This window comes from Lampris incognitus, chromosome 13 (genome assembly GCF_029633865.1).
Source record: "Lampris incognitus isolate fLamInc1 chromosome 13, fLamInc1.hap2, whole genome shotgun sequence".
Lineage (NCBI taxonomy): Eukaryota > Metazoa > Chordata > Actinopteri > Lampriformes > Lampridae > Lampris > Lampris incognitus.
In genome coordinates this window covers 50,880,526-50,905,560 of record NC_079223.1, presented here as the reverse complement: position 1 = coordinate 50,905,560, position 25,035 = coordinate 50,880,526, and the positions used below count along the sequence as shown (strand labels likewise).

Below are 25,035 nucleotides of genomic sequence, written 5' to 3'. Positions count from 1 at the left end.
CGAGCATTAAGGTTTTGAATTTGATGCGGGCAGCAACTGGGAGCCAGTGGAGGGATATGAACAGCGGGGTGACACGTGCTGTTTTAGGTTGGTTGAGAACCAGACATGCTGCCACATTCTGGATCATTTGCAGGGGTTTGAAAGTGCATGCAGGGAGACCTGCCAGTAAGGACTTGCAGTGGTCAACCCGTGATATTACAAGAGCCTGTACCAGGTGTTGTGCTGCGTGCTCAGGCAGGTAGGGTCTAATTTCCCTTATGTTGTACAGGGCAAATCAGCACGGCCAAGCAACTGAGGCCACATGAACCTTAAAGGTTAGTTGATCATCAGTCATGACACTCAGGTTTGGGCAGACTTTGTGGGCACGAGTTGGGTTGATCCGAGCTGGATATTGATCTGTTGTTGTGTGGATGGACTGGCTGGGATGACAAGGAGCTCAGTCTTAGATAGGTTAATCTGAAGGTGGCGTTCTTTCATCCATGCAGAGATTGCAAGGCCAAGACTGTGAGGTCATCTGGCGAGAATGGTAGGAAGAGCTGGGTATCGTCACCATAGCAATGGTGTGAGAAACCATGGGAGTGGATGATTGCACCAAGTGAGGCGGTGTATATTGAGAAGAGAAGGGGACCGAACACTGACCCTTGAGATACCTCTGTGGATAAGCCATGCGGTTTGGACACTTCTCCCCTCCAAGATACTCTAAAAGATCTCCCTGGGAGGTAGGACATGAACCAGATCCTGAGATACCAAGCTCATTGAGTGGAGAGGAGGATTTGGTGGTTAACCGTGTCAAAGGCATCAGACAGATCTAGCAGCACTAAAGCTGAGGACTGACCAGCAGCTCTAGCCAAATGCAGTGATCCCATTACTGACAGGAGTGCAGTCTTGGTAAAGTGACCCCACTTAAAGCCAGACTGATTCGGATCATACAGATTCTTCTCAGAAAGGAATTCAGAGACTTGGTTAAAGACCATGTGCTCAAGTATTTTTGATAGAAAGGGTAGGAGTGAAACCGGTCGGTAGTTTTCAACCTGGGCTGGGTTGAGTGTAGGTTTTTTAAGCAGCGGGTTGACCCGAGCTTGCTGCAGTGGGGAACACAGCCACTGTAAGGCAGGAGTTGATGATGTGTGTGACTACAGGGTTAAGTGCGGGTGAAATGGTCTTTAGAACGGCAGTGAACGGACAGCAAATACTCGCCAATGTTAATTTCGCATATGTGTGACCGACTGTGAGTCACTCAGGGAACAAACCTTTATGGTAATTGTAAATGATGGAATTTATTAGTGAGCAAATGATGCAGATCCCGCACCTCTCCTTTTGCTATGATGAAGAAAGTGTTCCCCTCCTCCCCCTCTCGGATGATGTACTCTCCTTTATCGAAATAATCCTGAAAAGACAAAAAGGTCAGTCTCATCAAATCAAGACAAATTTGAAAAGATTGGATGGTTAAAAAGGAACTGCATAGAAATATGTAATAGAATTATATTTGTTAATACGACAAGACTCACCACTTCAAGACAATCAACAATTTTTGCCAGTTTCTCTTCAGGTAAGTCTCTGAGTAGAGATACACTTAAACAGAAGTCAACAAAGATTTAAATGATCCATAAGTAAAAATGCAGTTCAGTCCTGAGTGTTGTAATTCAGCTGTATTTCTGACCAGTTATGTTTGGTTTTAACTGTGAAAAGTTCCCATATGTTCAGGTCTGGCTTAGCTTCAATCATTTTAGGCAAAACTAACAGGGCCCTTCAAAAGCCTAAAAAGACCCTTGTGTACCTGCGTAAAAAGCGGAAGTACTCGTCTTGTCTGGCCTGGGTTGTTCTCATCATGATTGCTTGGAAGGTCTGACGGTCCAGTGACCAGATATGAGACTGGGACACAGCTGGACAAGTGTGAGACAAAGAAATGTACCGTTATAGCCAGAAGCAAACACCATCATTTCTGTGCATTAATGCACCACATGGTCCATTCCATGAAATGACAAAGTAGTTCTTTAAACGGTCACATAAAAATGTGTCGTGTAAATGAACACAAGTACAGTGTTTAATAGTTTTCTCTGTGGACTCTCTCCCTCTCATTTAACATACAGGAGCTCATAAGAGTGGACACTAAAGAGGTTAAGAGAGAATGGCTGTATAGTCAGGTCAAGTCACATTTATTTCTATAGCACTATATCACAGATGAATCTGTATACATATAATGATTAAACCTAGAAAGCCTGGAAATATGGTGATTTGATTTGTCTGTTATCCACTCCTATTGTCACTGCAGCTCACCTTTAACAGTTGCTGTTCTTTTACAGTTGTAAAGTATGGCCAGTTCTCCAAATGCCGTCCCTGGATTCATCTCCCCCAGCAGTTTACCGTTCTGCATGACCTCTAACAAGCCCTCTGCAGAAGCAATGCAACACAGATATTCAAGTTTAATCTAAGTCTAGTCAAGCATCTAAACTCAATGAATATTCACCTGCCTTTGAATAGGGACTCTTAAATAAAAATGAATGTTTTATTCCCTTTGTTAACACACATTCACGAGAAATCCTTAATTCAAATGTAAAACAAAAGATTTGCCCCTCTACCAAAGTACAAGATGGGATTGGAAGCTGCTGTCGCTCCCAAATAGATTGAGAGGTGTCTTAATACAAGGAGTAACACGAAACAACAACTAAATCTGGATTTCTCCTGTTCTCTGATGCTGTAAAATGTTTGTTCATGTCGGTAGTGGTTGTAAATATTAGCATGAAACAGACCCATATTAAAACAGACCCATATTTTCAGCTATGATTGGCTGAGAAAGACAACCCAGCCACTGAGGACGCACAAGCCAGTGCATTCTTAGTGCCGGTCCCAAGCCCGGGTAAATGGGGAGGGTTGCGTCAGAAAGGGCATGTGGCATAAAATCTTTGCCAAATCAAATATGCGGATCATAAATCAGTTTTCCACACCGGGCCGGTCGAGGCCCGGGTTACCAACAACCACCACCGGTACTATTGACCAGCAGGGTGCCGATAGAAACTGTGCTACTGTTGGGCGAAGGGGAAAGAGAGGGGGAAGGTGGTGAGGTGAGGAGGTGATGGGTAGGTATTGATCCCACCCTCTCCCTTGAGCCACATATCCGCCAAATGGTCAAATCCTCCTTCTACCACCTTCGCAACTTTGCGAAAATAAGATCCTCTCTCACACGCCCTGCTGCTGAGATACTGATCCATGCCTTCATCTCCCCCCGCCTTGATTACTGCAACTCACTCCTCTGTGGCATCAGTGCTAGCTCTATCAAGAGACTCCAATTGGTCCAGAACGCATCCGCCCAAATCCTGGCACCACATCACCCCAGTCCTAAAAGACATCCACTGGCTACCCATCTCCCACTGGATCAATTACAAAATCCTGGTTCTTACTTATAAAGCCCTTCACCAACTGGCTCCCCCATACATCACCGACCTCCTGTCCCCCCACCAACCCTCTCGGTCCCTCAGATCCACCTCAGCCTCCCTTCTCTCTACCCCCAGGTCCAACCTCCACGGCTTTGGTGACCGAGCCTTCTCCAGAGAAGCTTCCAGGCTCTGCAACGCACTCCCCCAAATCATTAGAGACTCAGAATCCCCCCCACTCTTCCAATCCTGTCTCAAGACACACCTCTTCTCCATTGCCTTCTTGTGCCCCCCCCCGCCCTCTTATCCACCCCTAATCTGAGGCAGACTAAGGACTGAGCACTCGGCCTGCTGCCCTCTCCTCTTGAAACTCCCTCCCCAAGCACATCAGACACTGCTGCGGTCTGCCCACAGTCAGGTCATTAATCAGGACTCACCTCTTCAGACCTGCCTTCACCTGTGGTTTACTATGTGCTTTATGATGTTTGTTTTTCTTCCCCTTTTGTATGTGTCTAAGTGGGAGAGTACTGCTGGCGTCGTGTGTGGCTGCCACTCCTCCCTCTCGTAGCCCCCCTTCCCATCCACCCCTGTATGACTCTGTTATGTTTATCTGTTGTCTTGTTTCACCCCGTTTATTCCAAAGCGACTTTGAGTGTTAGAAAAGCGCTATATAAGATTAATTTATTATTATCATTATTATTATTATTATGGTGTCAGGGAGAGAAATGTGGAAGGACAGATGGTGGTGGATTTTGTGTAAAGTATTAAAATGGATGTGGTGAATACATATTTCAAGAAGAGGGAGGAACACAGGGTGACATACAAGAGTGGAGGAAGGTGCACACAGCTGGACTATATCCTATGTAGAAGGCGCCATCTGAAAGGGATTGGAGACTGCAAGGTGGTGACAGGGGAGAATGTAGCTAGGCAGCATCGGATGGTGGTCTGTAGGATGACTTTGGAGACCAAGAAGAGGAAGCGAGTGAAGACAGAGCCCAGGATTAAATGGTGGAAGTTGAAGAAGGAAGACTGTTGTGTGGAGTTCAGGCAGGAGGTAAGACAGGCACTGGGTGGTAGTGAAGAGTTGCCAGATGGCTGGACAACCACTGCAGAAATAGTGAGGGAGACAGCTAGGAAGGTACTTGGTGTGTCATCAGGACAGAGGAAGGAAGACAAGGAGACTTGGTGGTGGAATGAGGAAGGACAGCAAAGTATACAGAGGAAGAGGTTGGTGAAGAAGAAGTGGGATAGTCAGAGAGATGATGTGGGATTACATCAAGGATCGGGTCTGAGTCTTTTCTTGTTTGCGATGGTGATGGACAGGTTGACGGACAAGATCAGGCAGGAGTCTCCATGGACTGTGATGTTTGCGGATGACATTGTGATCTGTAGTGAGAGTAGGGTGCAGGTTGAGGAGAGCCTGGAGAGGTGGAGGTATGCACTGGAGAGAAGAGGAATGAAAGTCAGTAGGAGCAAGACGGAATACCTATGCGTGAATGAGAGGGAGGACAGCAGAATGGTGAGGATGCAAGGAGTGGAGGTGATGAAGGCGTATGAGTTTAAATACTTGGGGTCGACTGTTCAAAATAATGGTGAGTGTGGAGCAGAGGTGAAGAAGAGAGTGCAGGCAGGGTGGAGTGGGTGGAGAAGAGTGTCAGGGGTGATGTGTGACAGAAGGGTATCAGCAAGAGTTAAAGGGAAGGTTTACAAGATGGTGGTGAGACCAGCTATGTTATATGGTTTGTAGACAGTGGCACTGATGAAAAGACAGGAGGTGGAGCTGGAGGTGGCAGAGATGAAGATGATAAGATTTTCATTGGGAGTGATGAAGAAGGACAGGATTAGGAACGAGTATATTAGAGGGACAGCTCAGGTTGGACGGTTTGGAGACAAAGCAAGAGAGACAAGATTGAGATGGTTTGGACATGTGTGGAGGAGAGATGCTGGGTATACTGGGAGAAGGATGCTGAATATGGAGCTGCCAGGGAAGAGGAGAAGAGGAAGGCCAAAGAGGAGGTTTATGGATGTGGTGAGGGAGGACATGCAGGTGGCTGGTGTGACAGAGGAAGATGCAGAGGACAGGAAGAGATGGAAACAGATGATCCACTGTGGCGCCCCCTAACGGGAGCAGCTGAAAATAGTGGTAGTAGATTGGCTGAGAAAGACACAAAATGCTTATTTTCAATCCATAATTCAAACACTTCAGTGTTTCTTCGTCTTGTTCTTGTCCTTGTTGTTGTTGTTGTTGTTGTTGTTCTTCTTCTTCTTCTTCTTCTTCTTCTTCTTCTTCTTCTTCTTCTTCTTCTTCTTCTTCTTCTTCTTTCAGATGCCACAGCCAACCCATTTCTTCCTGTCTTCTGCATCTTCCTCTGTCACACCAGCCACCTGCATGTCCTCCATCACCACATCCATAAGCCTCCTCTTTGGCCTTCCTCTTCTCCTCTTCCCTGGCAGCTCCATATTCAGCATCCTTCTCCCAATACACCCAGCATCTCTCCTCCACACATGTCCAAACCATCTCAATCTTGTCTCTCTTGCTTTGTCTCCAAACCGTCCAACCTGAGCTGTCCCTCTAATATACTGGTTCCTAATCCTGTCCTTCTTCATCACTCCCAATGAAAATCTTATCATCTTCATCTCTGCCACCTCCAGCTCCTCCTCCTGTCTTTTCATCAGTGCCACTGTCTCCAAACCATACAACATAGCTGGTCTCACTACCATCTTGTAAACCTTCCCTTTAACTCTTGCTGGTACCCTTCCGTCACACATCACTCCTGACACTCTTCTCCACCCACTCCAACCTGCCTGCACTCTCTTCTTCACCTCTCTTCTGCACTCCCCGTTACTTTGGACAGTTGACCCCAAGTATTTAAACTCATCCACCTTCATCACCTCCACTCCTTGCATCCTGACCATTACACTGTCCTCCCTCTCATTCACACATAGCTATTCCGTCTTGCTCCTACTGACTTTCATTCCTCTTCTCTCCAGTGCATACCTCCACCTCTCCAGGCTCTCCTCCACCTGCACCCTACTCTCGCTACAAATCACAATGTCATCCGCAAACATCATCGTCCATGGAGACTCCTGCCTGATCTTGTCCGTCAACCTGTCCATCACCACTGCAAACAAGAAAGGGCTCAGAGCCGATCCTTGATGTAATCCCACCTCCACCTTGAACCCATCTGTCATTCCAACCACACACCTCACCATTGTTACACCTCCCTCATACATATCCTGCACCACTCCTACATACTTCTCTGCAACTCCTGACTTCCTCATACAATACCACACCTCCTCTCTCGGCACCCTGTCGTATGCTTTCTCTAAATCTACAAAGACACAATGCAACTCCTCCTGGCCTCCTCTATACTTCTCCATCAACATTCTCAAAGCAAACACCACATCTGTGGTGCTCTTTCATGGCATGAAACCATACTGCTGCTGCTGATCATCACCTCTCCTCCTCTTAACCTAGCTTCTATTACTCTTTCCCATATCTTCATGGTGTGGCTGATCCACTTTATACCTCTGTAGTTGTTACAGTTCTGCACATCACCCTTGTTCTTGAAGATCGGTACCAGTATGCTTCTTCTCCACTCCTCAGCATCCTCTCACTTTCCAGGATTGTGTTAAACAATCTAGTTAAAACCCCCACTGCCATCTCTCCTAAACACCTCCATGCCTCCACAGGTATGTCATCAAATTCAAACTCTTCAGTTATATATGTAAATATACCTCAGTTTATGTGGCAAAAAAATCTCAGATTTTGGCCTTTAAATCAAACTTTAGTGTAATGTTTCCTAAAATACACATGGTAAAAAGATGTTTCGCTGCCTGAGAACCCATATTCATGATGAGCTGTGTGCTGCTGGGGATGGTCGGCTACTGCCGAGAAGATGGCTGGCTAGCTGATGGGAAGGCTACCATGTGCTGGCCAGCAGAGGCACATGTTATGCATTCTGAGACGAGCTGTTTCATGCACACACAAGAGAGATTGTAAGACCCTGCCAAGATGGTTTCACCCACTGTTCCCTCTTTTTAACTGGCAATGAAAGTTTAGCAGAGCTGAGGTTGCTTTAGTCAGGTTCACGGGACCTTTGCAAAACTTTTGAAAAATTAGAAATTTCCATCGCTTTTCCAGGACCTTGTATTTGTACAGGACATTGTGTTTTCGTATTTACTGAGTTTTCCAGGTTTTTCATGACCGTATGAACCCTGAACGATGAGACAAAACTGCCTTCAGGGAAAATGGGGAACTCGTGACAGCAAAAAACACGAAAACTGAGTATTAGGAAAACACCTGAGAATACAGTGAAAATCTTAAAAGCTTTTTACAGAAACACTCAGCTGGGTGTGTTGTACAGACACAAAGCAGTAGACAGTCTGTTTACCTCTGCCCTGTCAACATGAGACCACAGATAATCTGATCAGGGACACATCGTGTTGAACCAACCTGCCACAACATACAGGTAGTTCCCAGACTCTCCCTCCTGGATGACAAGTTGTCCCTCGCTGTAGACTCTCTCGTACATGCAGTCCACCATTTCCCTCATGTGCTGTGGCTCCAGCTTCTTCAGAAAGTCATTGTTCATGAAGGCATCACTGATGAGTTTCTTGGTGCTGGGAGCAGAGGAAGAACAAAGTCATGTGGTCGACAGAAAACTAGTGTCAGAAGGTGACTTTCTAATGATGAAGGTCAGCGACCTGTTGGAGCAGCTGGTCAGCGTGTCATCAGTGTTCAGACTGAACACTAAGCAGAGAGGTGATGGGACTTTTTTGCAAGTTATAAATCGGTATTTTCTCATCTACAGTGAGGATGCAAGGAGTGGAGGACACGAAGGTGGATGAGTTTAGATACTTGGGGTCAACTGTCCAAAGTAACGGGGAGAGCAGAAGAGAGGTGAAGAAGAGAGTGCAGGCAGGGTGGAGTGGGTGGAGAAGAGTGTCAGGAGTGATGTGTGACAGAAGGGTACCAGCAAGAGTTAAAGGGAAGTTTTACAAGATGGTAGTGAGACCAGCTATGTTGTATGGTTTGGAGACAGTGGTACTGATGAAAAGACAGGAGGTGGAGCTGGAGGTGGCAGAGATGAAGATGATAAGATTTTCACTGGGAGTGATGAAGAAGGACAGGATTAGGAACGAGTATATTAGAGGGACAGCTCAGGATGGACGGTTTGGAGACAGTGGCACTGATGAAAAGACAGGAGGTGGAGGAGGTGGCAGAGATGAAGATGATAAGATTTTCATTGGGAGTGATGAAGAAGGACAGGATTAGGAACGAGTATATTAGAGGGACAGCTCAGGTTGGACGGTTTGGAGACAGTGGCACTGATGAAAAGACAGGAGGAGGTGGAGCTGGAGGTGGCAGAGATGAAGATGATAAGATGTTCACTGGGAGTGATGAAGAAGGACAGGATTAGGAACGAGTATATTAGAGGGACAGCTCAGGTTGGACGGTTTGGAGACAAAGCAAGAGAGACAAGATTGAGATGGTTTGGACATGTGTGGAGGAGAGATGCTGGGTATATTGGGAGAAGGAGGCTGAATATGGAGCTGCCAGGGAAGAGGAGAAGAGGAAGGCCAAAGAGGAGGTTTATGGATGTGGTGAGGGAGGACATGCAGGTGGCTGGTGTGACACAGGAAGATGCAGAGGAAAGGAAGAGATGGAGACGGATGATCCACTGTGGCGCCCCCTAACGGGAGCAGCCGAAAGTAGTTGTAGTAGTAGTAGTTGTAGTAGTAGTGGTGGTGGTGGTGGTAGTAATACTAGTAGTAGTAGTAGTAGTAGTAATACATTTTCTCATCTACAGATTCATATTTTTAAGACAACACAAAGTGCCGTGCTCCAGTTTTGACTTGTCACACAGTCAAAACCTTTATTTCTTACCCTGCCCCTGCTAACTTGTGTTTTACTAACCTTTATTGCCAAGTACCCAGGGTGTGTATACACTCCATTCTCTCTCTCTCACACACACACTCTCTCTCTCTCTCTCTCTCTCTCTTCATCTCTCTCTCTCTCTCTCTCTCTCTCTCTCTCTCTCTCTCTCTCTCTCTCTCTCTCTCTCTCTCTTCATCTCATCTCTAAATGTAGATAGATGTATATTTTGTTATTTTCCCTCATCTTCATCATTCTCCTGCACAGTGATTTCTTTTGAATTGTGTTGCAGATTTACTTTATGGACTGTGTTGTTGACTGTTTGTGTTTTTTCTTTTTCTTTCTGGCTTTGTATTCTGATGGTGTCGTTTTTGGGAGGTTTGGGATATGAGTTTTTGTCTTCCAGGTTGGTGGTCAGGTCGGTAGTCAGGTTGGTGGTCAGGTTGGTAGTCAGGTTGGTGGTCAGGTTGGTAGTCAGGTTGGTGGTTAGGTCAGTAGTCAGGTTGGTGGTCAGGTTGGTGGTTAGGTTGGTGGTCAGGTTGGTGGTCAGGTTGGTGGTCAGGTTGGTGGTTACGTTGGTGGTTAGGTCAGTAGTCAGGTTGGTGATTAGGTCGCTAGTCAGGTTGGTGGTTAGGTTGGTGGTCAGGTTGGTGGTTAGGTTGGTAGTCAGGTTGGTGGTCAGGTTGGTGGTTAGGTTGGTAGTCAGGTTGGTAGTCAGGTTGGTGGTTAGGTTGGTAGTCAGGTTGGTGGTTAGGTTGGTGGTTAGGTTGGTGGTTAGGTTGGTGGTTAGGTTGGTGGTTAGGTTGGTGGTTAGGTTGGTGGTTAGGTTGGTAGTCAGGTTGGTAGTCAGGTTGGTAGTCAGGTTGGTGGTTAGGTTGGTAGTCAGGTTGGTAGTCAGGTTGGTGGTTAGGTTGGTAGTCAGGTTGTAAGTCAGGTTGGTGGTCAGGTTGGTGGTTATGTTGGTGGTTAGGTTGGTAGTCAGGTTGGTGGTTAGGTTGGTGGTCAGGTTGGTGGTTAGGTTGGTGGTTAGGTTGGTAGTCAGGTTGGTGGTCAGGTTGTAAGTCAGGTTGGCGGTTAGGTTGGTAGTCAGGTTGGTAGTCAGGTTGGTGGTTAGGTTGGTGGTTAGGTTGGTGGTTAGGTCAGTAGTCAGGTTGGTGGTCAGGTTGTAAGTCAGGTTGGTAGTCAGGTTGGTGGTCAGGTTGGTGGTTAGGTTGGTGGTTAGGTCAGTAGTCAGGTTGGTGGTTAGGTCAGTAGTCAGGTTGGTGGTTAGGTTGGTAGTCAGGTTGGTGGTTAGGTTGGTAGTCAGGTTGGTGGTCAGGTTGTAAGTCAGGTTGGTAGTCAGGTTGGTAGTCAGGTTGGTGGTCAGGTTGGTGGTTAGGTCAGTAGTCAGGTTGGTGGTCAGGTTGGTGGTTAGGTTGGTGGTTAGGTCAGTAGTCAGGTTGGTGGTCAGGTTGGTAGTCAGGTTGGTGGTCAGGTTGGTAGTCAGGTTGGTGGTCAGGTTGGTGGTCAGGTTGGTGGTCAGGTGGTAGTCAGGTTGGTGGTTAGGTTGGTAGTCAGGTTGGTGGTTAGGTTGGTGGTTAGGTTGGTGGTTAGGTCAGTAGTCAGGTTGGTGGTCAGGTTGGTAGTCAGGTTGGTAGTCAGGTTGGTAGTCAGGTTGGTGGTCAGGTTGGTGGTCAGGTTGGTGGTTAGGTTGGTGGTTAGGTTGGTGGTTAGGTCAGTAGTCAGGTTGGTGGTCAGGTTGGTGGTCAGGTTGTAAGTCAGGTTGGTAGTCAGGTTGGTGGTCAGGTTGGTGGTTAGGTTGGTGGTTAGGTCAGTAGTCAGGTTGGTGGTCAGGTTGGTAGTCAGGTTGGTGGTCAGGTTGGTAGTCAGGTTGGTGGTCAGGTTGGTGGTCAGGTTGGTGGTCAGGTGGTAGTCAGGTTGGTGGTTAGGTTGGTAGTCAGGTTGGTGGTCAGGTTGGTGGTCAGGTTGGTGGTCTGGTTGGTGGTTAGGTTGGTGGTCAGGTTGGGGGTCAGGTTGGTGGTTAGGTTGGTGGTTAGGTTGGTGGTTAGGTCAGTAGTCAGGTTGGTGGTCAGGTTGGTAGTCAGGTTGGTGGTCAGGTTGGTAGTCAGGTTGGTGGTCAGGTTGGTGGTCAGGTTGGTGGTCAGGTGGTAGTCAGGTTGGTGGTTAGGTTGGTAGTCAGGTTGGTGGTCAGGTTGGTAGTCAGGTTGGTGGTTAGGTTGGTGGTCAGGTTGGGGGTCAGGTTGGTGGTTAGGTTGGTGGTTAGGTCAGTAGTCAGGTTGGTGGTCAGGTTGGTGGTCAGGTTGGGGGTCAGGTTGGTGGTCAGGTTGGTGGTCAGGTTGGGGGTCAGGTTGGGGGTCAGGTTGGTGGTCAGGTTGGTGGTTAGGTTGGTAGTCAGGTTGGTGGTTAGGTTGGTGGTTAGGTTGGTGGTTAGGTTGGTGGTTAGGTTGGTAGTCAGGTTGGTAGTCAGGTTGGTAGTCAGGTTGGTGGTTAGGTTGGTGGTTAGGTTGGTAGTCAGGTTGTAAGTCAGGTTGGTGGTCAGGTTGGTGGTTATGTTGGTGGTTAGGTTGGTAGTCAGGTTGGTGGTTAGGTTGGTGGTCAGGTTGGTGGTTAGGTTGGTGGTTAGGTTGGTAGTCAGGTTGGTGGTCAGGTTGTAAGTCAGGTTGGCGGTTAGGTTGGTAGTCAGGTTGGTAGTCAGGTTGGTGGTTAGGTTGGTGGTTAGGTTGGTGGTTAGGTCAGTAGTCAGGTTGGTGGTCAGGTTGTAAGTCAGGTTGGTAGTCAGGTTGGTGGTCAGGTTGGTGGTTAGGTTGGTGGTTAGGTCAGTAGTCAGGTTGGTGGTTAGGTCAGTAGTCAGGTTGGTGGTTAGGTTGGTAGTCAGGTTGGTGGTCAGGTTGTAAGTCAGGTTGGTAGTCAGGTTGGTGGTCAGGTTGGTGGTTAGGTTGGTGGTTAGGTCAGTAGTCAGGTTGGTGGTCAGGTTGGTAGTCAGGTTGGTGGTCAGGTTGGTAGTCAGGTTGGTGGTCAGGTTGGTGGTCAGGTTGGTGGTCAGGTGGTAGTCAGGTTGGTGGTTAGGTTGGTAGTCAGGTTGGTGGTTAGGTTGGTGGTTAGGTTGGTGGTTAGGTCAGTAGTCAGGTTGGTGGTCAGGTTGGTAGTCAGGTTGGTAGTCAGGTTGGTAGTCAGGTTGGTGGTCAGGTTGGTGGTCAGGTTGGTGGTTAGGTTGGTGGTTAGGTTGGTGGTTAGGTCAGTAGTCAGGTTGGTGGTCAGGTTGGTGGTCAGGTTGGTGGTTAGGTTGGTAGTCAGGTTGGTGGTTAGGTTGGTGGTTAGGTTGGTGGTTAGGTTGGTGGTTAGGTTGGTAGTCAGGTTGGTAGTCAGGTTGGTAGTCAGGTTGGTGGTTAGGTTGGTAGTCAGGTTGGTAGTCAGGGTGGTGGTTAGGTTGGTAGTCAGGTTGTAAGTCAGGTTGGTGGTCAGGTTGGTGGTTATGTTGGTGGTTAGGTTGGTAGTCAGGTTGGTGGTTAGGTTGGTGGTCAGGTTGGTGGTTAGGTTGGTGGTTAGGTTGGTAGTCAGGTTGGTGGTCAGGTTGTAAGTCAGGTTGGCGGTTAGGTTGGTAGTCAGGTTGGTAGTCAGGTTGGTGGTTAGGTTGGTGGTCAGGTTGGTGGTTAGGTCAGTAGTCAGGTTGGTGGTCAGGTTGTAAGTCAGGTTGGTAGTCAGGTTGGTGGTCAGGTTGGTGGTTAGGTTGGTGGTTAGGTCAGTAGTCAGGTTGGTGGTTAGGTCAGTAGTCAGGTTGGTGGTTAGGTTGGTAGTCAGGTTGGTGGTCAGGTTGTAAGTCAGGTTGGTAGTCAGGTTGGTGGTCAGGTTGGTGGTTAGGTTGGTGGTTAGGTCAGTAGTCAGGTTGGTGGTCAGGTTGGTAGTCAGGTTGGTGGTCAGGTTGGTAGTCAGGTTGGTGGTCAGGTTGGTGGTCAGGTTGGTGGTCAGGTGGTAGTCAGGTTGGTGGTTAGGTTGGTAGTCAGGTTGGTGGTTAGGTTGGTGGTTAGGTTGGTGGTTAGGTCAGTAGTCAGGTTGGTGGTCAGGTTGGTAGTCAGGTTGGTAGTCAGGTTGGTAGTCATGTTGGTGGTCAGGTTGGTGGTCAGGTTGGTGGTTAGGTTGGTGGTTAGGTTGGTGGTTAGGTCAGTAGTCAGGTTGGTGGTCAGGTTGGTGGTCAGGTTGTAAGTCAGGTTGGTAGTCAGGTTGGTGGTCAGGTTGGTGGTTAGGTTGGTGGTTAGGTCAGTAGTCAGGTTGGTGGTCAGGTTGGTAGTCAGGTTGGTGGTCAGGTTGGTAGTCAGGTTGGTGGTCAGGTTGGTGGTCAGGTTGGTGGTCAGGTGGTAGTCAGGTTGGTGGTTAGGTTGGTAGTCAGGTTGGTGGTCAGGTTGGTGGTCAGGTTGGTGGTCCGGTTGGTGGTTAGGTTGGTGGTCAGGTTGGGGGTCAGGTTGGTGGTTAGGTTGGTGGTTAGGTTGGTGGTTAGGTCAGTAGTCAGGTTGGTGGTCAGGTTGGTAGTCAGGTTGGTGGTCAGGTTGGTAGTCAGGTTGGTGGTCAGGTTGGTGGTCAGGTTGGTGGTCAGGTGGTAGTCAGGTTGGTGGTTAGGTTGGTAGTCAGGTTGGTGGTCAGGTTGGTAGTCAGGTTGGTGGTTAGGTTGGTGGTCAGGTTGGGGGTCAGGTTGGTGGTTAGGTTGGTGGTTAGGTCAGTAGTCAGGTTGGTGGTCAGGTTGGTGGTCAGGTTGGGGGTCAGGTTGGTGGTCAGGTTGGTGGTCAGGTTGGGGGTCAGGTTGGGGGTCAGGTTGGTGGTCAGGTTGGTGGTCAGGTTGGGGGTCAGGTTGGTGGTTAGGTTGGTGGTCAGGTTGTAAGTCAGGTTGGTAGTCAGGTTGGTGGTCAGGTTGGTTGTTAGGTTGGTGGTTAGGTCAGTAGTCAGGTTGGTGGTTAGGTTGGTAGTCAGGTTGGTGGTCAGGTTGGTGGTCAGGTTGGTAGTCAGGTTGGTGGTCAGGTTGGTAGTCAGGTTGGTGGTTAGGTCAGTAGTCAGGTTGGTGGTCAGGTTGTAAGTCAGGTTGGTGGTTAGGTTGGTGGTCAGGTTGTAAGTCAGGTTGGTAGTCAGGTTGGTGGTTAGGTTGGTAGTCAGGTTGGTGGTCAGGTTGGTGGTCAGGTTGTAAGTCAGGTTGGTAGTCAGGTTGGTGGTCAGGTTGGTGGTTAGGTCAGTAGTCAGGTTGGTGGTCAGTTGTAAGTCAGGTTGGTGGTCAGGTTGGTGATCAGGTTGGTAGTCAGGTTGGTGGTCAGGTTGGTAGTCAGGTTGGTGGTTAGGTTGGTGGTCAGGTTGGTGGTCAGGTTGTAAGTCAGGTTGGTAGTCAGGTTGGTGGTCAGGTTGGTGGTTAGGTCAGTAGTCAGGTTGGTGGTCAGGTTGTAAGTCAGGTTGGTGGTCAGGTTGGTGATCAGGTTGGTAGTCAGGTTGGTGGTCAGGTTGGTAGTCAGGTTGGTAGTCAGGTTGGTGGTCAGGTTGGTGGTCTGGTTGGTGGTCAGGTTGGTAATCATGTTGGTGGTCAGGTTGGTGGTTAGGTTTGTGGTGTGGTTGGTAGTCCTGTTGGTGGTGTGGTTGGTAATCATGTTGGTAGTCAGGTTGGTGGTTAGGTTTGTGGTGTGGTTGGTAGTCCTGTTGGTGGTGTGGTTGGTAATCATGTTGGTAGTCAGGTTGGTAGTCAGGTTGGTGGTCAGGTTGGTGGTCTGGTTGGTGGTTACGTTGGTGGTCAGGTTGGTAATCATGTTGGTGGTCAGGTTGGTAGTCAGGTTGTTGGTCAGATTGGTGGTCAGATTGGTGGTCTGGTTGATGGTCTGGTTGTAAGTCAGGTTGGTAGTCAGGTTGGTGGTCAGGTTGGTGGTTAGGTTGGTAGTCAGGTTGGTGGTCAGGTTGGTGGTCAGGTTGTAAGTCAGGTTGGTAGTCAGGTTGGTGGTCAGGTTGGTGGTTAGGTCAGTAGTCAGGTTGGTGGTCAGGTTGTAAGTCAGGTTGGTGGTCAGGTTGGTGGTTAGGTTGGTAGTCAGGTTGGTGGTCAGGTTGGTGGTCAGGTTGTAAGTCAGGTTGGTAGTCAGGTTGGTGGTCAGGTTGGTGGTTAGGTCAGTAGTCAGGTTGGTGGTCAGTTGTAAGTCAGGTTGGTGGTCAGGTTGGTGATCAGGTTGGTAGTCAGGTTGGTGGTCAGGTTGGTAGTCAGGTTGGTGGTTAGGTTGGTGGTCAGGTTGGTGGTCAGGTTGTAAGTCAGGTTGGTAGTCAGGTTGGTGGTCAGGTTGGTGGTTAGGTCAGTAGTCAGGTTGGTGGTCAGGTTGGTGGTCAGGTTGGTGGTCAGGTTGGTGATCAGGTTGGTAGTCAGGTTGGTGGTCAGGTTGGTAGTCAGGTTGGTAGTCAGGTTGGTGGTCAGGTTGGTGGTCTGGTTGGTGGTCAGGTTGGTAATCATGTTGGTGGTCAGGTTGGTGGTTAGGTTTGTGGTGTGGTTGGTAGTCCTGTTGGTGGTGTGGTTGGTAATCATGTTGGTAGTCAGGTTGGTGGTTAGGTTTGTGGTGTGGTTGGTAGTCCTGTTGGTGGTGTGGTTGGTAATCATGTTGGTAGTCAGGTTGGTAGTCAGGTTGGTGGTCAGGTTGGTGGTCTGGTTGGTGGTTACGTTGGTGGTCAGGTTGGTAATCATGTTGGTGGTCAGGTTGGTAGTCAGGTTGTTGGTCAGATTGGTGGTCAGATTGGTGGTCTGGTTGATGGTCTGGTTGGTGGTCAGTTTGGTAGTCAGGCTGGAGAGGAATTCCATGGTTCTTTTGTCCTCAATGCGATAGAACATATTAGTGTTGAAGAGAGCAACAACAGCACCTCAGTGAATAGTGAAACATTAATAATCCTTTTTCAAGACTGTCCACTGCTTTAAAGTGTCTGTTGATCTGTTGGTAATGAAAGACTTTCCATCGTATTTCCATCCAAAACAACTATTTCCCTGCTGGAGGGGAATCTGGGGACTCACACTGTACACCTCAAGACTGGGATGTTATGAGTCCACTGCACTATCCGAGTGTTTTTTGCCGTTACTAGTAGGTCAGCCTGTGGATTTTCCTCTAGGTGTGTGTCCTTCCTTATGGTCCCCTGATTACCACATCACACACATGATGCGTGAGTCCATTAGCCAACACAGGAGCCTTCTGAATGGGTTCATGAGTAGTCAGCAGGACGGGCAGCATGGGTTGTGTAATTGAAGCCCTAATGACCCAGCAATTGTGTTTAGATCCCACCTTCCTTTGTTTCACTGTACGTCTCTGTGTTCTCCTCCAATGCTAATGGAGGCTTTGTGATCTGCAAACAGTGAAGAATAGTACAAAGGGCTGGTGAGGGTTGTCTCGTCCTCCTGCTGATGACCCGTCCTGATGTTGGTCAGACGCTTGAATGCGTCAAATAACCTTTTAATGGCAGCTTTGCAAAGTGAAAGCCATTTCTGGATTTTAATGACTTTTCAACTGCCATTGCCTATGACTTGCAGCCTGCACCCTGCTTAATAACCGCTAGACAGTAACAAGTGGTATACTATTAACATATACTTATTAATCGTATGCATTAATTATAGATATTAGGAATAAGGGAAAGGCTTCTGGTTACACCGCCTGCTTGATGGTACTTAAAGTGGGGGGGGGGTCACGATTTTTAACATTATACAGTATTTCCCGGACCATAAATTGCTGTTGTTGTTTTGTTTTGTTTTGTTTTTTACTCGTCTGGCTGGTCCAGCGACTTATATTCCAAAGCAACTTGTACAATATGATTTTGTCTGACAAATACAGTGCAGGCAGCACGGTGGCGCAGTGGTTAGCACGGTCGCCTCACAGCAAGAAGGTCCTGGGTTTGAGCCCCGGGGTAGTCCAACCTTGGGGGTCGTCCCGGGTCGTCCTCTGTGTGGAGTTTGCATGTTCTCCCCGTGTCTGTGTGGGTTTCCTCCGGGGCCTCCGGTTTCCTCCCATAGTCCAAAGACATGTAGGTCAGGTGAATCGGCCGTACTACATTGTCCTTAGGGGTTTGTGTGTGTGTGTGTGTGTGTGTGTGTGTGTGTGTGTGTGTGTGTGTGTGTGTGTGTGTGTAGGCCCTGTGATGGACTGATGGCCTGTCCAGGGTGTCTCCCTGCTGCCGCCCAATGACTGCTGGGACAGGCTCCAGCACCCTGACAGCAGGACAAGCAGTTCGGATAACGGATGGAAATACACTCCATTTCAACTAAGGCCACCAGTTAGCACTGTTTAATCTTGTGACTCAATTGAAAATACTGTACTACCATATAAATGTGACTTATACACCGAAGCCACATTTATATGTTTTTTTCCTCGCAACAACATGTTTTTTGCTAAGTGCAACTTATACACCGGTGTGACTTGTTGTCCTGGAAATAATGGTATATGTTGGAGGAATAACCTTCCATTAGCAGCCATACAATGAGCAGGCTCTACAGGATGTAAAACAGGGAACACGAAAGAAATAACAATACTATATAATAGATAATAAGGAGGAGGTAAAGGCCACAAATATCAGGGCATGGACACTCCTCACAATGCATAGAGGCTTCCACCCGAAGTCCAGCAGCCTGAAGCTGTACGATAAGTGAAAAGATGGAGGCCAAGTGTTAGTGAGTGTCAGAGCCACTACCGAGGTTGAAATAGGGAACATCTACCAGTGCCTCAGAAAGAGCCCCCCCCCCCAGGATGAGCTGCTGAGTGAGTACCTCAGGCAGCAGACGACACAGTGGTGAGCTAAAAGAAGAGGAGGTATCGTGGAAGACTAAGCCCCTTCATGGGATGTACCATCGACAGAAAGAAGACATGGCTGACATTAAGGAGTGATGTGCGGCAGAAGGGTACCAGCAAGAGTGAAAGGGAAGGTTTACAAGATGGTAGTGAGACCAGCTATGTTGTATGGTTTGGCACTGACAGGAAGACAGGAGGCAGAGCTGGAGGTGGCAGAGTTGAAGATGTTGAGATTTTCCTTGGAAGGGATGAAGATGGACAGGATTAGGTATGAACATATCAGAGGGACAGCTCAGGTTGGACGGTTTGGGGACAAAGCAAGAGAGGCAAGATTGAGATGGTTTTCTCTTTTCCTAGGTCTGGCATAAGCACCACTGGCACAACTCAAGCGATGGTTGACCTCAGAGTTGAAGTCAGATTTTGAGGAGAGAAGGCTGCCAAGTTAGGAGACGTGATCAACGTTTTCAAGAATTCTGTTGTCCAATTTTATTGTGGGCTGGGTAGATGGCTGGTTGGGTGGAGGTTGATATAGGACCTGGGTCTTCTTGATGTTTAATGCTAGACCCAGGGCTCTGTATGCCTTGGCACATACATTCAGAATGTCATGGAGGTCTTCTGCAGAGTGTGCAGCAATGGTGTTGTCATCTGCATACTGAAGCCCCATGATGGTGGTGTTGCAGACTTTGCGCTTGGCCTTCAACCCGTTAAAGTTGAAGAGCCTGCCATCAGTTCTGTATAGGATTGGGATTCCCTGTTGCAGCTCTTCGCCAATGAGGTTGGAGCATGGCAACAATAAAGATGGCAAACAGGGTGGGTGATTATATATCTCTGTTTTACCCCTGTTTCCACAGTGAAGGGCTCTGACTCAGAGCTGCTGTTGCTGAGCACTGTGATTGACACACCATCAAGGAGAAGCCTCAATATTCTGATGTATTTGTCAGGGCAGCCATATCTTGATATTATTTACATATCATGCCGAGCAGCCAAAACATTGAATCCCCCTCCCTAAACAGTTCTGACCTGTTGAGTCATGGACTCCACAAGACCTCTTAAGATATATTCTGGTATCTGGCACCAAGACATTAGCAGCAGATCTTTGAAGTCCTGCAAGGTGTGAGGTGGGGCCTCCATGGATTGATCTTGTTATTCCAGCACATCCCACAGATGCTCAGTTGGACTGAGATCTGGGGAATTTGGAGGCCAAGGCACCCTGAACTCAAGCAATTCCTGAACAAATTTTGCAGTGTGGGAGGGTGCATTATCCTACTGAAAGAGTCCACTGACATCGGGCAATACACTTGCCATGGAGGGGTGTACTTGGTCTGAAACAACGTTTAGGTAGGTTGCACATGTCAAAGTAACATCTACATGAATGCGAGGACCCAAGGTTTTCCAGCAGAGCATTGCCCAGAACATCATACTGCCTCTGCCTGCTTCTTCCCATAGTGCATCCTGTTGCCATCTTCCCCAGGTGAACGACGCACACACAACTGGCTATCCATAAGAAAAGATGATTCATCAGACCAGGCCACCTTCTTCTACTGCTCCGTGGTCCAGTTCTGACGCTCATGTCCCCATTATAGGCCCTTTCGATGGTGGACAGGGGTCATCATGGGAACTCTGACTGGTCTGCAACTACGCAGCCACATATGCCACAATCTGTGATACACTGTGTGTTCTGACACCTGTCTATCATAGCCAGCATTAAAATTTTCAGCAGTTTGAGCTACCTACAGTAAATCCTCTGTGGGATCGGACCAGACGGGCTAGCCTTCGCTCCCCATGCACATCTGTGAACCTCGGGTACCCATGACTCTGTCCCCGGTTCACCGGTTGTCCTTCCTTGGACCACTTTTGATAGATACTGAACACTGCATACCGGGAACACCCCACAAGACCTGCCGTTTTTGGAGATGCACTGACCCAGTCATCTAAGCCATCACAATTTGGCCCTATATTTAGCAAAAGGTCATGACAGGCCATGGTATTGTGATTATATCACAGCTAAGGGGTCTTGTTCAGCCCTTCGCGAACACGGCCTGGAGTGAGCTATTGCTTTATAAAAGTATTTAAAGACAATTTTATTAACATGTTCAGAAAGCATTCATAAAGCATTGTTCTTACAAAGAAATAGGCCCTCCTGGCTGCCTTGCACATAGTGCAGGGTGGTTGCTATGCAATGTACTAGCAGAGTGATATTTAATTGTGTAAAGGAATTAGATGTCATCGCCATTTTATACGGTTATTATGCCATGGCTAACAACCAATCAGACTGCTTGATTTGCGTTATCCATTTATATATAGTACACACACACACACACACACACACACACAGATAAAGAGACAGAGAGACAGAGAGAGAGGGGGGGAGAGAGAGAGCGAGAGAGAGAGAGAGATTGTGATTGTTGCCCTTTAAATGTTGACTCCCGTGTCAGCTTAACAGATTCTACCATTAACTTACAAGGAATCTTTGCAAGCAAAGGTCCTCTCCTTAGAGATGTGTGGTGCTACGAGTCTCCTGTAGAAGTTCTCTGAGGTGGGCTCGGCCGAGACACCTTCCTTAGCCTTGAGTCTGCGGTGGACCTCCACAGCCACCCTGTGGAAGCGGCTTGGGCCCTGGTTGATGACGCTGAGCAGCTGCTGGCTCTGGCGCCTGGAGGCCAGCAAGGAGCGGCCCAGTTTGTTGTAGCCGATGGCATCCTGGAGCTTCTCAATCTGGGAGATCTTGGCCTCCAGCTCCCTCTGGAGATTCTGCAGTTGTTGCTCCTGGGCACGAAACTCCTGGTCCCGGCGCGCCAGCTCTTCTTCCAGGTGGGCAATCCGCAACCTCAAGGATCATGGTAAATTCAATTACTAATTGTTCAATAATTAATTTCAGTGAGACTTTACAATAAGGTTTACTTTATAAAGCAGTTCAAGTGGTTCATAAGTGATTTAATAATGGCTATTGACTCATGTATTATTGCATTCCAAATCGGTAAAAAGATTTGGTAATGGAGCGTAGTTATCACGGATAACTAGACTCACCAGCCCTTGGCTGATGGGTCTGACCCTTTAGTCGACTGGTTAACGTAGTCGCCCGTGGTGCGGGAGACCCGGGCTCCCGTCCCGGCTGCCCCCCTAATTTGCTATGGTATTAAGGTTTGGAGCCCTCATTGGCAGCCTCCATAGACATTGTGCTGGAAACCACCACCAAAGCTAGCCAAACAGCTAACCACGACCTAACTAACCTTAATCCAAAATGTAACCCCTGTCTAACCTTGATCCTAAACTCGCTCCCTGATCTTAACCCTAAACTTAACTGCTGTAACTGTAACTGAAATTGTTACTGCGTCAAAACGGGCACATTTGACTTTGCGTATGCATTGCACAACATTCTCAAGTGTTATTTGAAGGCTAGGCACTGAAACCACGTGACAGGCCTCGTCTGTCACGTGGTTTCTGAGAGAATGTCTATTTACTTTGTATTGATGAAAAAAGGCTCTCAACCTGGCAACCCAAAACTTCATTTTATTAATGTGTTATAACATCTTATCAGAGCTTTATATCACATTAATAAATGTGTTTTCAATCATTAATGAAGTAATTAGTAACCAATTATACAATTTGAATAACGTATTCTTTATTGTAAAGTAGCGCCTTAATTTCATTTGCATTTCCTTGAATTGGCCGTATCGAGGTGGTGCAGAGTGAAACACCCATAAGAGATAAAAAGCTTATTGAGATACCACCTCAGGGGTTCTACGTCCCAGGCGGGGAGGTCTCTGGTGGAGGCCAGGTCTCTGGTGGAGGCCAGGTCTCTGGTGGAGTCCAGGTCTCTGGTGGAGGCCAGGTCTCTGGTGGAGGCCAGGCAGCTGGTCTCTTCAGCCTGCGGGGCTTTAATCAAACCGTTGCCCATGGCCAGGTGTTGACCGGCCACCATAGGAACGGTTCGTAGTCCAAGTTCAGGACGACTGCTGCCTTTGAATCCTGCTTTCCTTGCTCGTCCTCTGGTATCTGAAATGATAAAAACGTTGCTGCCATCAGTAAAACAGACAAGTGACCTACACAGAACCACTCCTGCACATACGCTCACACGGCTGCTGCCTTGGGCTGTGTGAGCCAGTCAGTATACCACAAACCAAAAGCCTTACACAAAGCAAAGTAAAATCAGATGGCCCTGTGCACACCTTTGTGCACTGCTGAAGCAGTGAACGTGTTATATCGCTTTATAACGTGTAGCTGTATGTAGTGATCAGTGGTGGATCTAGAGATTTTTTTCCTGGGGTGGCAAAGGGGTGGCAAGACTGTGTCCCAGAGGTGGCAGCTGCCACCCCTTGCCACCCTGTAGATCCGCCCCTGTTAGGGGGGAGGGGGGATTCTAAATCGGCGACTTTTGTTTGAGATGAGTTTGGTGCGGGTCTCATTGACCTTCACCATGCATGTACATAAAATATACCTTAAAAACATATTATCTGATTTATAAATGGGGTGGCAACAGGGGTGGCAAGACTGTGTCCCAGAGGTGGCAGCTGCCACCCCTTGCCACCCTGTAGATCCGCCCCTGCTAGTGATTAATAAATGAGTATTGGACACCGAGAAGCTCTTCCATCATACATGTTAACATTCACAGACGTGTTAAAATGGTAATATCTCTCATTAATATGTCCGGCAATGTTGTATCGAGCTTCTTCTTCCTCTTTTAATCCAAGCTACACCTCTTCCTCGTAGCACGTGCCAAAAGATGCGTCCCAGCCTGGAGCGTGTAGGACTCGGTGTCAAAACTTCATCTTCAGGTTCAGAAACCTCAGCTCTAAACTCGTATGTAGGTCATTGTTCTAATCTGTTCTTGTTCTGCTTAAAGATCGTTTCAAACACCACGTAAGGCTTTGCTGTGTGAAACAACCACTCATAAGCACACACACACAGCACGCGCCTTGAAGCCCGCCGACACGTGTGATGCAAGCAACATGATATTGCGCATGACAGGCAGACGACATGTGGGACTTCCTGCAGCCACCTGCAGCTGCATCCCGGACACCTTCATAACATCCCTGACACCTTCATAACATCCCTGACACCTTCATAACATCCCGGACACCTTCATAACATCCCTGACACCTTCATAACATCCCGGACACCTTCATAACATCCCTGACACCTTCATAACATCCCGGACACCTTCATAACAATCCCTGACGCCTTCATAACATCCCTGGCGCCTTCATAACATCCCTGGCGCCTTCATAACATCCCTGACGCCTTCATAACATCCCGGACACCTTCATAACACCCCTGACGCCTTCATAACATCCCGGACGCCTTCATAACATCCCTGACGCCTTCATAACATCCCTGACGCCTTCATAACATCCATGACACCTTCATAACACCCCTGACGCCTTCATAACATCCCGGACGCCTTCATAACATCCCTGACACCTTCATAACATCCCTGACACCTTCATGACATCCCTGACACCTTCATAACATCCCTGACACCTTCATAACATCCCGGACTCCTTCATAACATCCCTGTCCCCTTCATAACACCCCTGACGCCTTCATAACACCCCTGACGCCTTCATAACATCCCGGACACCTTCATAACATCCCTGACACCTTCATAGCATCCCGGACGCCTTCATAACATCCCGGACACCTTCATAACATCCCTGACACCTTCATAACATCCCGGACTCCTTCATAACATCCCTGACACCTTCATAACACCCCTGACGCCTTCATAACACCCCTGACGCCTTCATAACATCCCTGACGCCTTCATAACATCCCTGGCGCCTTCATAACATCCCTGACGCCTTCATAACATCCCTGACGCCTTCATAACACCCCTGACGCCTTCATAACATCCCTGACGCCTTCATAAGAGCTCTGCTGCGCTTCATGACGACAAGCATGGGAAGCAGGTCTGGTGTTCTGCAGCCTGTCCCGCACCGCCAGCTGATCGGTCGGCGCGTGTGTCAGATGAGAGCACGACGGGCGCATGACGGCTTGTTTACTTACGGTGCTGCTGAGGACGGCGTTCAGGCGAAGGGACCGGAAGAGGTGAAATACCCTCCTCACACCCTCTAGAATCCAGCCCAAACTTCTCTCCACACAACCATTACGCACAGGAACACCCGGCGCGTCCAAACGCTTACGTTGTTTGGCCAGACGAGTCGCCAGTTTGAATATATATACACCGGGTGTTTGTCGCCCCCTGGTGTTCAGAAAATATATAAAAAGTACATCTTTTCAGTATGAGGGCCAGGGTGCCACCTTCTCAGATAATAACAACACATCAGAAAATGGCTTGAGACTTGCCAGTAACCATAGTACTAACGCTTGGAATGCTGCAGCTGGTGAAGTCTCCCCCTGTTGAACCCAAACGTAACCTCCTAACGTCCACAGTGACGAGACCCGGATTGTAACGCGGCCAAGGACTTCCTGAAACTGCCACAGCGCTTCAGCTTCACTCAACATATCAACCTCCCCGCTCACATCCTGGACTCGGTCTGCTCCGCTGGTCTCACAATACATCAACTCCCCAGCCCCACCCTCAATGTCCCCGACCACCTGGCATCACCATGGACATGGACATCCCTGTCCTGACACCAGCAGGCAAACACATAATATCCTTCACAAATCTCAACTCCATCTGCCTCTCAGCTCTTTCTGCCTCTCCATCCATCCGTCCATCCATCCATCCATCCATCCATCCATCCATCCATCCATCCATCCATCCATCCATCCATCCATCCATCCATCATCCGAGCCGCTTATCCTGCCATCAGGGTGGCGGGGATGCTGGAGCGTATCCCAGCAGTCATTGGGCGGCAGGCGGGGAGACACCCTGGACTGGCTCTTGCCAGTGAAATGTCTGCCCCCCCCCCCCCCCCGCTGTCTGATAGTCCAAGTTCATGTGTATTTAACTACAATCATTGTTTTATGCGCTGGATCTCTCTTCCTTAATACAAAGGACACAAAGACCCCCCCCCCCAAAACACAGCCCTATATGGACCATGTACACTGAATTCCT

The 25,035-nt window shown here is 48.4% G+C and overlaps 1 protein-coding gene across 1 annotated transcript in view; it reads right to left on the bottom strand.

Annotated features, from left to right (window-relative positions):
• The window catches only part of LOC130122890 (cGMP-dependent protein kinase 2), a 77,266-nt gene extending 53,117 nt beyond the window's left edge, over positions 1 to 24,149 (bottom strand). Inside the window, exons 1-8 of the mRNA XM_056291943.1 lie at positions 24,021 to 24,149; positions 21,746 to 22,010; positions 20,476 to 20,841; positions 7,828 to 7,994; positions 2,278 to 2,391; positions 1,778 to 1,883; positions 1,509 to 1,572; positions 1,310 to 1,387 (exon numbers count right to left, since the gene is read on the bottom strand). Of these exons, the coding sequence (XP_056147918.1) occupies positions 1,310 to 1,387; positions 1,509 to 1,572; positions 1,778 to 1,883; positions 2,278 to 2,391; positions 7,828 to 7,994; positions 20,476 to 20,841; positions 21,746 to 21,936 (1,086 nt within the window). The 5' untranslated portion in view covers positions 21,937 to 22,010; positions 24,021 to 24,149. The remainder of the gene's footprint in view (positions 1 to 1,309; positions 1,388 to 1,508; positions 1,573 to 1,777; positions 1,884 to 2,277; positions 2,392 to 7,827; positions 7,995 to 20,475; positions 20,842 to 21,745; positions 22,011 to 24,020) is intronic.
• Between the last annotated feature and the right edge of the window lie 886 nt (positions 24,150 to 25,035).